General features: G+C 45.7%; 1 protein-coding gene across 1 annotated transcript; it reads right to left on the bottom strand.

Annotated features, from left to right (window-relative positions):
* Positions 1-7851: 7851 nt before the first annotated feature.
* LOC123130121 (RING-H2 finger protein ATL52) lies at positions 7852-9467 on the bottom strand. The gene has a single exon (XM_044550069.1). The coding sequence runs from the start codon at positions 9232-9234 to the stop codon at positions 8116-8118; it is 1119 nt and encodes a 372-aa protein (XP_044406004.1). The 5' UTR covers positions 9235-9467; the 3' UTR covers positions 7852-8115.
* Between the last annotated feature and the right edge of the window lie 3800 nt (positions 9468-13267).

Below are 13267 nucleotides of genomic sequence, written 5' to 3'. Positions count from 1 at the left end.
CCTTGCCCTTCTTGAAACTAGTGGTTTCACTGACCATCAACAATTGATGCTCCTTCTTGATTTCTACTTTCGTGGTGTCAAACATCGCGAATATCTCAAGGATCATCATATATGTCCCTGATATATTATAGTTCATCACGAAGCTCTAGCAGCTTGGTGGTAATGACTTCGGAGAAACATCACTATCTTATTTGGAAGATTAACTCCCACTCGATTCAAATGATTGTTGTACTCAGACAATCTGAGCACAAGCTCAACAATTGAGCTTTTCTCCCTTAGTTTGTAGGCTAAGAAAATCGTCGGAGGTCTTATACCTCTTGACGTGGGCACGAGCCTGAAATCCCAATTTCAGCCCTCAAAACATCTCATATGTTTCGCGACGTTTCAAAACTGTCTTTGGTGCCTCAACTCTAAACCGTTTAACTGAACTATCATGTAGTTATCAAAACGTGTATGTCAGATGTTCGCAACATCTACAGACGACGTTCGAGGTTCAGCACACTGAGCGGTGCATTAAGGACATAAGCCTTCTAAGAAGCAATGAGGACAATCCTGTGTTTACGGACCTAGTCCGCATAATTGCTACTATCAACTTTCAACTAATTTTTCTCTAGGAACATATCTAAATAGTAGAACTATAGCGTGAGCTACGACATAATTTGCAAAATCCTTTTGACTATGTTCACGATAATTAAGTTCATCTTATGAACTCCCACTCAGATAGACATCCCTCTAGTCATCTAAGTGATTACATGATCCGAGTCAACTAGGCCGTGTCCGATCATCACGTGAGACGGACTAGTCAACATCGGTGAACATCTTCATGTTGATCGTATCTTCTATACGACTCATGCTCGACCTTTCGGTCTTCTGTGTTCCGAGGCCATGTCTGTACATGCTAGGCTCGTCAAGTCAACCTAAGTGTTTGCATGTGTTCCGAGGCCATGTCTGTACATGCTAGGCTCGTCAACACCCGTTGTATGTGAACGTTAGAATCTATCACACCCGATCATCACGTGGTGCTTCGAAACGACGAACTGTAGCAACGGTGCACAGTTAGGGGAGAACACTTCTTGAAATTTTAATGAGGGATCATCTTATTTACTACCGTCGTTCTAAGCAAATAAGATGTATAAACATGATAAACATCACATGCAATCAAATAGTGACATGATATGGCCAATATCATATTGCTCCTTTTGATCTCCATCTTCGGGGCTCCATGATCATCATCATCACCGGCATGACACCATGATCTCCATCATCATGATCTCCATCATCGTGTCTTCATGAAGTTGCCTCGCCAACTATTACTTCTACTACTATGGCTAATGGTTAGCAATAAAGTAAAGTAATTACATGACGTTTAAGTTGACACGCAGGTCATGAATAAATTAAGACAACTCCTATGGCTCCAGCCGGTTGTCATACTCATCGACATGCAAGTCGTGATTCCTATTACAAGAACATGATCAATCTCATACATCACATATATCATTCATCACATCCTTTTGGCCATATCACATCACATGGCATACCCTGCAAAAACAAGTTAGACGTCCTCTAATTGTTGTTTGCATGTTTTACGTGGCTGCTATGGGTTTCTAGCAAGAACGTTTCTTACCTACGCAAAGACCACAACGTGATATGCCAATTGCTATTTACCCTTCATAAGGACCCTTTTCATCGAATCCGATCCGACTAAAGTGGGAGAGACAGACACCCGCTAGCCACCTTATGCAACTAGTGCATGTCAGTCGGTGGAACCAGTCTCACGTAAGAGTACGTGTAAGGTCGGTCCGGGCCGCTTCATCCCACGATGCCGCCGAATCAAGATAAGACTAGTAACGGCAAGCATATTGAACAAAATCAACGCCCACAACTACTTTGTGTTCTACTCGTGCATAGAATCTACGCAATAGACCTAGCTCATGATGCCACTGTTGGGGAACGTAGCAGAAATTCAAAATTTTCCTATGTGTCACCAAGATCTATCTATGGAGAGACCAGCAACGAGGGGAAGGAGAGTTGCATCTACATACCCTTGTAGATCGCTAAGCGGAAGCGTTCAAGTGAACGGGGTTGATGGAGTCGTACTCGTCGTGATTCAAATCACCGATGACCAAGTGCCGAACGGACGGCACCTCCGCGTTCAACACACGTACAGCCCGGTGACGTCTCCCACGCCTTGATCCAGCAAGGAGAGAGGGAGAGGTTGAGGAAGACTTCATCCAACAGCAGCACAACGGCGTGGTGGTGGTGGAGGAGCGTGGCTATCCTGCAGGGCTTCGCCAAGCACCACAGAAGAGGAGGAAGAAGAGACGCAGGGCAGCACCAACGAGAGATTGAATCGCGTGTTGTGGGCAGCCCTATGGCCTCATATATATAGGGGAAGGGGAGGGCTGCGTCCCCACCAGGGTTCCCACCCCTAGGGGGGCGGCAGCCCTAGATGGGGTCAAGGGTGGCGGCCAAGAGGGGGAGGGGAGAGGGAGGCGCCCCAATATGGGCCCTAAGGCCCATACCCCATTAGTGTTTGCCCCCTTTCCACCTCTTGGGAACCTTGGGCCCTTGTGGGAGGCGCACCAGCCCAATAAGGGGTTGGTCCCTCACCACTCTTAGCCCACGCAAGCCTCCTGGGCAGGTGGCCCCACTTGGTGGACCCCCGGGACCCTCCCGGTGGTCCCGGTACATTACCGATAAACCCCGAAACTCTTCCGGTGTCCAAAACAGGACTTCCCATATATAAATCTTTACCTCCGGACCATTCCGGAACTCCTCGTGACGTCCGGGATCTCATCCGGGACTCCGAACAACATTCGGTAACCACATACTAACTTCCTTTATAACCCTAGCGTCATCGAACCTTAAGTGTGTAGACCCTACGGGTTCGGGAGACATGCAGACATGACCGAGACGTTCTCCGGTCAATAACCAACAGCGGGATCTGGATACCCATGTTGGCTCCCACATGTTCCATGATGATCTCATCGGATGAACCACGATGTCAAGGACTTAATCAATCCCGTATACAATTCCCTTTGTCTATCGGTACGATACTTGCCCGAGATTCGATCGTCGGTATTACGATACCTTGTTCAATCTCGTTACCGGCAAGTCTCTTTACTCGTTCCGTAACACATCATCCCGTGATCAACTCCTTGATCACATTGTGCACATTATGATGATGTCCTACCGAGTGGGCCCAGAGATACCTCTCCGTTTACACGGAGTGACAAATCCCAGTCTCGATTCGTGCCAACCCAACAGACACTTTCGGAGATACCTGTAGTGCACCTTTATAGTCACCTAGTTACGTTGTGATGTTTGGTACACCCAAAGCATTCCTACGGTATCCGGGAGTTGCACAATCTCATGGTCTAAGGAAATGATACTTGACATTAGCAAAGCTTTAGCATACGAACTACACGATCTAGTGCTATGCTTAGGATTGGGTCTTGTCCATCACATCATTCTCCCAATGATGTGATCCCGTTATCAACGACATCCAATGTCCATGGTCAGGAAACCGTAACCATCTATTGATCAACGAGCTAGTTAACTAGAGGCTTACTAGGGACATGGTGTTGTCTATGTATCCACACATGTATCTGAGTTTCCTATCAATACAATTATAGCATGGATAATAAACGATTATCATGAACAAGGAAATATAATAATAACTTATTTATTATTGCCTCTAGGGCATATTTCCAACAATAAGGTGCAGCAAGATGGCCCAATCCTTTTTGTAGCAAAGTACAAGCATGGACAAACTCTTATATGAAGGAAAGCGCTCCCGAGAACACATGGAATTATCGTCAAGCTAGTTTTCATCACGTTCATATGATCCGCGTTCGGTACTTTGATAATTTGATGTGGGTGGACCGGTGCTTGGGTACTGTCCTTACTTGGACAAGCATCCCACTTATGATTAACCCCCATTGCAAGCATTCGCAACTACAACATAAGTATTAAGGTAAACCTAACCATAGCATGAAACATATGGATCCAAATCAGCCCCTTATGAAGCAACACATAAACTAGGGTTTAAGCTTCTGTCACTCTAGCAACCCATCATCTAATTATTACTTCCCAATGACTCCCTCTAGGCCCAAACAATGGTGAAGTGTCATGTAGTCAACGTTCACATGACACCACTAGAGGGATGACAACATACATCTCATCAAAATATCGAACGAATACCAAATTCACATGACTACTTATAGCAAGACTTCTCCCATGTCCTTAGAAACAAACGTAACTACTCACGAAGCATATTCATGTTCATAATCAAAGGGGTATTAATATGCATAATGGATCTGAACATATGATCTTCCACCAAGTAAACCAACTATCATCAACTACAAGGAGTAATCAACACTACTAGAAACCCACAGGCACCAATCTGAGATTTGGATACAAAGATTGGATACAAGAGATGAACTAGGGTTTGAGATGAGATGGTGCTGGTGAAGATGTTGATGGAGATTGACCTCCTCCCGATGAGAGGATCGTTGGTGATGATTTCCCTCTCCCGGAGGGAAGTTTTCTCGGCAGAACAGTTCTGCCGGAGCCCTAGATTGGTACCGCCAAGGTTCCGCCTCGTGGCGGCGGAGTTTCTTCCCAAAGCTTGCTTATTATTTTTTCTCGGACGAAAGACCTCATATAGCAGAAGATGGGCATCAGAGGGCCACCAGGGATCCCACGAGGCAGGGGCGCATTCTGGGCGCGCCCCCACCCTCGTGGACGGTGGGTGGCCGCCCCAGGAACTTCTTTCGCCCAGTATTTTTATATATTCTGGAAATAACTTCCGTGAAGTTTCAGGACTTTTGGAGCTGTGCAGAATAGGTCTCTAATATTTGCTCCTTTTCCAGCCCAGAATCCCAGCTGCCGGCATTCTCCCTCTTCATGTAGACCTTGTAAAATAAGAGAGAATAGGCATAAGTATTGTGACATAATGTGTAACAACAGCCCATAATGCAATAAATATTGATATAAAAGCATGATGCAAAGTGGACGTATCAGTCACCCCGTGACAACACATTGAGAGACATTATTGGTTAAATTTTGGCCAAAAAATGCAAGTTCCCAGAAATTATTTAAAAATTTCTCAAAAATCCACACTCATTCAATTTAGGAAGGTTTCAACAAGTTTTGTCAAACATAAGAAAACGTGAATGAAAATTCAAATTTAGAGCCATTTTGGGTCATTTTTGTAAAAAAAGGTTTTCCATTAAATTTTGAGAACATTCGAAAATATCGATATTACCCTTATATTCAATAGTTTTAAAAATGTTTACCAAACAAAGAAAATTTAGAATGAAAATTCAAATCCATAGCCATTTTGGGTCAAACTTTTGCCAAAAAATGTAAGTTCCCAAAAAAGATATCGAAAATCCGCACTAACCTTATGTTAAATCTGGGAAAGTTTCAAAAAGTTTTGCCAAAATAAAATAGAATGGAAAACAAAATTCAGGGTTAAGTGAGCCAGGGAGTGACGTGGCGGCTGACTGGGTTGTTCAACAGTCAAAACCAGTTTCAAACCGCTCCAGCGTGGTCTCTTGTACGGTTTTGGACATTGGAGGTTGTAAAATAGAAGGTTTTGTAGTTTATGAATGGATATTAGATTTTTTTAAATCTATTGTATATTAGACTTTGATGGTAGTTTGGGGTTGTAATACCGAAAATGCCAAACGAAGCCCGAGCGCCATGGAGGCTTAATTTGAAAACTTCAAAATTCAAAATTTTGAGTTCCAACAAATTTCGAAAATAAATACCCATATACCTAGATATATAATGTGCATGTTTAGAACTTTTCAGGCCGAAATACGTTAAAATGAGAGCTACACAAAAAGACAAATCAGGGTCTTTTTAGCGTTATGTACTGTTCATCCTCAAAGTCCATTAGTTATTACTTTTTTGCAGCTCACAATTCAAGGTATTTCATCCTGAAATTTTACACGCGTATACATTACATCCTTACATGCATGTGTACTTTTTTCAGAACTTTCTGAAATTGAAAAAAATTGACTTTTATTTTTTGAAAAGAATTCAGGATAGCTTATCCTCCAAAATGCCCTACTCATTGTAATACAGACTTCTTTCCGCAAGAAACAGCCTACCCGGAGGACAAACACGACAGAGCTTAATGATCTTTGTTCAATCTCCTCGGAGCAAGTACAATGTGAGAGTGCAGGCTATAAAAATTAAAATATTATATTTCTGCTAACATGAAGGGGAGAGAAGAGGAGAGAGAAGATGAGCCGGCTATAGAATAAGAGCCAGCTGCAACACATGCTCCTAGGCACGATGTGAGAGTATGGTCTAGGGTGTGGGCCATGCATTAATAAAGTAGCACATATTTACATCTAACTATTGTACATGCTAGCAATAATCTTGGCTATAGATGACATGTCAACGTCATATAGCCATTCGTTGGTTGTACAAATTTTTTTGCAAGGTAAAGCATGAGTTTTATTCCTTAGAAACAGTGTTACAGACTGCTAATACAAACTTTGAAGCAGTGTCTAGAACTCACTGCACCCAACAGGCGGTGCAACCCCAGAACGACCAATATTAATTAGACTATGAGCAACTCTATTTTAACTACGATCTATTTTTAACGGAATAAACATCCAAAAGCTAGCATGTTCTTAATCTTCATAATCAGATGACCATATGCCGACCGGTCCAGTGAGTCGTTTGTGAAGGCCGCAATAACAGTTGAGCTATCAGAATGAATAATGATAGGCAACTCTGACCGTTACATGCTCAGTGACAGTCCTTCAAGAGTGGCACTAATCTCAGCTTTAAGGGCATCTTTGCAGTGGAATAAGTACAGATATGCTGAGAAAATAACAGTGCCATTGCTGTGCCTGAGGATCATACGTGTACCTGCTGCACCAGTATCTTGCACGAAAGAACCGTGGATGGACTCTCAAGTGCTTGATTTCTACTCCATCTCTCGGACTCTCACGCCTGACGCTCACCCATCTCATTTAATGAACAGCAGCAGTTTCTTGGTGCAAATAAATGATGCACATCTGCATTTTGATGAGGTGACTGGGATTGACTGCCCACCTCGCCGCCTGCTTTGGCAGTGCCAATGGAGGCATCATTTTTAATGCAGTCTTGGTAGGGCGATGGTGACAAAAAGGCAAGGTGGGTGGCCAGTCGCTCGCTGGAACTTCCTTGAGAATTCTGATTCAGGCAGGCAAGTCTCTATTGTACTCTCTCCTTTCCTAAATCTAAATCTTTTTAGATATTTCATTACAAACTACATACAAATATATAGACATATTTTAAAATATAGATTCACTCATTTTACTTTCTATATAGTTTATAATAAAATCTTAAAAATGACTTATATTTAAGAACGGAGGGAGTATTTTTTTTATGAATCTAAGATAATGCGTTCTTTTGGGCGCAGAGGATTGGAAATGGGATCCAGCTCATTTCAGATTGGAACAGGATAAATTCCACATCACCATCCCCACGCTTTAACTGGGTTGAAATGGATCGAAAGCTGCACGCTTACTTTACTAGCTTGGGACCTGAAACTTTATCAACTTGATGATCATCAGACGTCCAAAACGGTGAATCGCAACTGAATCAAAACTTGTTAATTCCCGCAAACCCCCAAAACTATCTAGTATACAAAATAGTTATGGTTAGGTCTTAATCGACTAATAAGACTTAACAAAGTTTAAGTCAAAAAACATATAACATGTAAAAAAACAAAAAAATAAATAGCATGGATCTCCATATAGGATCCGATCAATATAGCATCGACTAAGACTTAATTCAAGCAATTGCCCAAACAATTGAATATACGTGGCATGGAACATCAAATGAAACTTGAAATCGATAAGCATTTTTTTTGTAACAACACATACTTTTTAAAGCACATGTATGAACGAAAGATGAACATGCGCTTATATGATGCTCATATATCTAAGATCTTCATAGCTTATTAGATTCTTGCATACAAGATCGAGAGCACATCTTTTGCGTCAGCAATTCTTATTTACAATTTCTGACATTCTCACGGTGTATGCACAAGCTCAAGCTGTTCACTCCAAAAACTTCCACCCAAGCAGCAGCATCGATCGCAGTTCAACGTTGGATCTCATCGGCGTTGACGCCGGTGGCCGGCTGGCCTGACCGCCCCGGCAAACGCGGCGGCGCCGCGCCGAACGACGCGGACCTGCCTACCGCGACGCCGGCCATCTCCAATGCTTCGCACGATTTCAGCGCTCTACTGATCTTCGCTAGGCCCATCATCTCCCCCTCGCGCGCACTGTTCGACGCCAGCGGTCGTAGGGAGACGTCCGGCCACGGCAGCCTCGGGAGCGCCATCATGGACGCGGTGCGCCTCACAGCCATCTCCGTCGACAGGACGCCGTCGCCCCCGGCCTCCTCGGCGCCAGCACCAGCGGCCGCGGCTAGGTTTGCCGCGGGCTCGCTCACGTTGCTACCGGGTGCGGCGGTCTGGTGCGCGCCGGCGGCGACCCTGACAGGAGCGCGGCAGAGCGGGCAGTTGACATGGGCGCGGAGCCAGGTGTCGATGCAGCCGCGGTGGAACGCGTGGGCGCAGCGCGGCAGCAGGCGCAGCGTCTCGCCGCCGCGGAACTCCGCGAGGCACACCGCGCAGCCGTCGCCGCCGAGTCCCAGGGCGCGGCACTTGTCGGGGTCGTACACCAGCGCGGTGATGGCCGCGATGGCGCGCTCGTCGAGCCCCACGGTGCGTATGTACCACACGTGGTGCACCCCGTCGTCGGAGTCGCTGTCCGCCGGCACCGGGACCGCCACGTCGGCCGGAGGCCCCCCCTCGGCGGCCTGGTGGTGCAGCGGCAGCGGCAGCGGCGCAGCGTTGGCGCGCTGGCGCCGGCGCCGGCGCACGACGTGGCAGACGAGCAGGACGAGGAGGAGCACCACGGACACGGCGAGGACGGACGCTGATACAGCGACGAGCGGGGTGGGGAGGCGGGAGGAGGGCCGGAGGTGCACGGTGGCGGTGCGCGAGGGCGGCGGCGGCCGGCAGAGGCCGTAGTGGGCGCACGGCTCTGAGCAGTGCGCGGCGCAGGCCAAGGTGTCGGCAGGGAACGGGAAGACGGCGTCGGGCTGGTCGCGCACCGGCTCCGGCTTCGGCTTCATCCTCTCCGGCCTGGGCCTGGGCTTGGGAGGCTTCGGCTTTGGCCGCGGCAGGGGATGGTCCTCGGGCGGCGGCGGCATGGGCGTGGGCTGTTGGAGGCCGCGGAGCAGGCGAGCGGTGGTGGTTGCGACTCCGGCTGCCTTTTTAATGCGTGTGAACTGCGGGCCGCGGTGTGTGGTTGAAGCTGCGGCCGGAGACTTCTCGGAGCAAATCCTATGGTCTGTGTGTACTCCCCGGAGCTTCTCGTGGAAGGGTGAGCGGCCGGTAAAAAGCAGGCGCGGTGTTACATCTCGATTGATTTTCTGGAGATTCGTTGGCCACAAGAAAAACATTTTTTTTTCTAAGCATCAGTACAGACACAAGCGCTCATATACACGCGTATACACTCACCCCTATGAACGCACACACGCACACCCTATCCCTATGAGCATCTCCGAGAGACTGCGCCGGCATATCATCTTGAGATTTACGAAGTCACCGTAGGCGCTTCGTCGTCGACGGGAACGTCTCCTCCCACTGAAAGCGCATCGCCGGAAATCCTGAAATAAATCCAGGAATAATGCGAGCACCAGGATTTGAACCCTGGTGGGTTGGGGATACCACTATCCACCTATCACAAGAAAAACATTTCGAATAGTAGTACTTCCTCCGGTCCTTTTCACAAAGTTTGACCGTATTTATATGAAAATATATCAATATCTGCCATGCTAAAGTTATATAATATGAAACTTTAAGTCATGACACATCTAGTAGTATTAATTTTAGATTGTGAATGTTGACATTTTTTTCTATAAAGTTGGTCAAACTTTACGAGACTTGCCTTTAGTCAAATCTTATATGCGAACTAAAAAGGATCGGAGAGAGTATTTTCTTCCCTTTCGTAGTACGTACACGTCACTGATCGACCATCGGTCGCTATTTCACACGTTGTACGGGGTCGATGGCCTGCAGTAAAGGGTGATTTCAACCGCCCGATGAATAAGAAAACATATGCACATGCTATCTTTATGAGCATCTTCTAGAGACTGAGCTAGCACATTATCTTAAGATTGATAAAGTCGCCATGTGCATGTAGTAAACGAAAATATTTCCTCTCACTTAACACACATCACCAAAAAGCATGAAATAAATACAGATAAATAAGCTGATGGGCTGACGATAGCACCTCCTAACCACTCAAATACTACCTTCGTCTTGTTTATTGGTCCTCTTTATAACTTGTGTCAAATTTTAACTAAATATTTAACTAACAAAGTATTGATGTATGTTAACAAAAATTATTTTATTGGATTCGTATTTGAACATAGTCTTTAATGATATAATTGTTTATGACATGAATGGCCATTTTATTAGTTAAATTTATGATTAAAATCTAGCACAAAATACAATAAAAACTAATAAATTAGGACGGAGGTAGTAGTGACCAATGTGGCCATGTGTTCACCGTTGGTTTTCAGGTCGTGCGAGACAAGTTTGGAAAATGGTCGACGAAGTGGTTGACCGGCGTAGCGAGAGATCGGTCACATAAGGAACCGTCACATCGATCGACCTGCGCAGCGGAGTAGTAGTGCTTGGGGACGCTTATCACGGTTGTTAAACCCCATAGTTACAGCATCGCGCCGTCCCGTCGGTCGTCGCAGCTTTCAGCGTTGCCATTGCGGCTTCATGCAACACTTGTTCCAGCATATCCGGCGACGGTTGCAGCATCGCACTGTCCCACCGCGGATTTTAGCAGCGCCGTCGTACCTTCACGCATCATCGGTTCCTACATTTCCGGCAAAGGCTGCAACATTGTATAGTCCCGTCGCAGCATGCAATGCTGCCCACATCGCCCATTTCAGCATCTCCGACCACTGGTTGCAGCATCACGCCACCCTTGACGCAGCTGTCGCACCATCGTCGTAGCTTCGCTTTCACCGGTACCAGCATCAGCATGTGTTGGTTGCAACATCGACTTTGCACCGGTCACATATCCATTTGGAGACTCACCAAAACTCGGTGACGCTGACGTTGTTCCTCTTGCGGTTGCTCTTGGCAGCTCGTAACAACGTTGTCGCTTGTGCGCAACATCCCACAGTGGAGAGGGGTGACGAGGGTGCTCCGCGATAGGTAAGAAGATAAAAGGGAATGGGTGGTTGTCAGTGTCAAATCCGGCGGATCTCGGATAGGGGGTCCTGAACTGTGCGTCTAAGGCGGATGGTAACAAGAGGCAGGGGACACGATGTTTATCCAAGTTCGGGCCCTCTTAATGTAGATAATACCCTACGTCCTGCTTGATTGATATTGATGATATGAGTATTACAAGAGTTGATCTACCACGAGATCGTAGAGGCTAAACCCTAAAAGTTAGCCTATGGTATGATTGTTGTTGTCCTACGGACTAAACCCTCCGGTTTATATAGACACCTGAGGGGGCTAGGGTTACACAGAGTCAGTTACAAGGGACGGGATCTACATATCAATATTGCCAAGCTTGCCTTCCACGCCAAGAAGAGTCCCATCCGGACACGGGACAAAGTCTTCAATCTTGTGTCTTTATAGTCCAACAGTCCGGTCAAAGGATATAGTCCGGCTGTCCGGAGACCCCTAATGCAGGACTCCCTCAGTAGCTCCTAAACCAGGCTTCAATGACGATGAGTCCAGCGCGCAGATTTGTTTTCGGCATTGCAAGGCGGGTTCCTCCTTCGAATACTCCATAGAAGATTTTAAACACAAGCATTAGTAGAAAAAGGGTCAAACGTGAAGCACATTAGTGCCGGTTTGTATTTGAGCCGGCACTAATGTATACATTAGTGCCGGTTCCAACGGCTAGCCGGGCCGCTTTCATTAGTACCGGTTCGTGGCGAACCTTTAACACCGGTTCGTGCCACGAACCGGTACTAATGAGAGTGGTGGCAGGATGTTGTCAGTCTGGGGCCCCTCCAGCACCTTTAGTACCGGTTCGTGTCACGAACCGGTACTAAAGGTCGTCCTACATAAACCCTTCGTCCACCCGAGCTCGCTTTGTTCTTCCCCTTTCCCCTCTCCTCTCTGTTCTTCCCCTCTTCCTCTCGAGCTCATCACACATTTTGCCCAAAATTTGTCAAGATTTGAAGGCCCCCATCCATTCAAATGATCACAAAGGTTAGCAACTTTGTCCTTTCATCTCTCATTGCTAGATTAGCTCTTGCAATGCTTTATATAGTGATTAATTTGTGAGTTTAGTAATTTGGGAGGATATATATATATATATATATATATATATATATATATATATATGTGCTAGTATTTGATTTATATGCAATTTGAGGTCAAAAATAACACTTAGTTTGCATATGTAGGTGTGGTTTACTTAGTGCCTTCTAAATCTCCATCGTAGCCACCGTCGATCGCCCGCACCGTCCTGTCGCCGGCACCACCTTGTGGTGAGCCTCTTGTTCATGAAATTTTATATAAAAATTGATGTTTGTGTGATTTGGATATATAGTTACTCGTATAATCATCTTACCCGTACGTTGTTTGTCATACATATAGTGCCATGGTTTTGATATCCGTCCCCGTCGGCCCTAGTCCTTGTTATGATTCGAATGTGGTATGTATATTCTCTTTTAAAACTAGTTGCATTTTGTGTTTATGACAAATTATGCCCATCAAGTTGACATAGAATTTTTTTCTAGGAGTTATGTGAACCGGAAATTCCAACCGACCCTATTGCCAAGAGGTTAAATTTAGTTGAAAGAGAAAACGAGTACTTGAAAGAAAAGTTGAAAAGAATTAAGGGAGAGAAGATGGAATTGGAGTTGCATGTTGCCGATGTCGTCGATGATCACAAGATCAAGATGGAGAAAATGCGCTTGAAGATTAGAAAGATTAGAAAATATGCCATCGATAGTGAGGCTTGGTATCATTATGCTGTTGGATCCATTGTTACCTTAGTTGCGATGTTGATCGTATTTGTTGTTGCATTTAAATGCTTTAGCTAGAGAGTTATTTGTTTGTTGCATTTAAGTGTTGTATGAACTTTATGTATGAACTTGTATTAATTTGGTCTATTCGGTGTTGTGTAATGAAGATGAGCCGGCAATGGATGTATGTTGACCGATGCTCTCCCCAGTTCGTTGAGGGCGTGCATAC

The sequence above is a fragment of the Triticum aestivum genome, chromosome 6A (genome assembly GCF_018294505.1).
Source record: "Triticum aestivum cultivar Chinese Spring chromosome 6A, IWGSC CS RefSeq v2.1, whole genome shotgun sequence".
In the NCBI taxonomy this organism is placed as follows: domain Eukaryota; kingdom Viridiplantae; phylum Streptophyta; class Magnoliopsida; order Poales; family Poaceae; genus Triticum; species Triticum aestivum.
The sequence above is the reverse complement of the archived record's forward strand: the minus strand, read 5'-3'. Positions and strand labels throughout refer to the sequence as shown.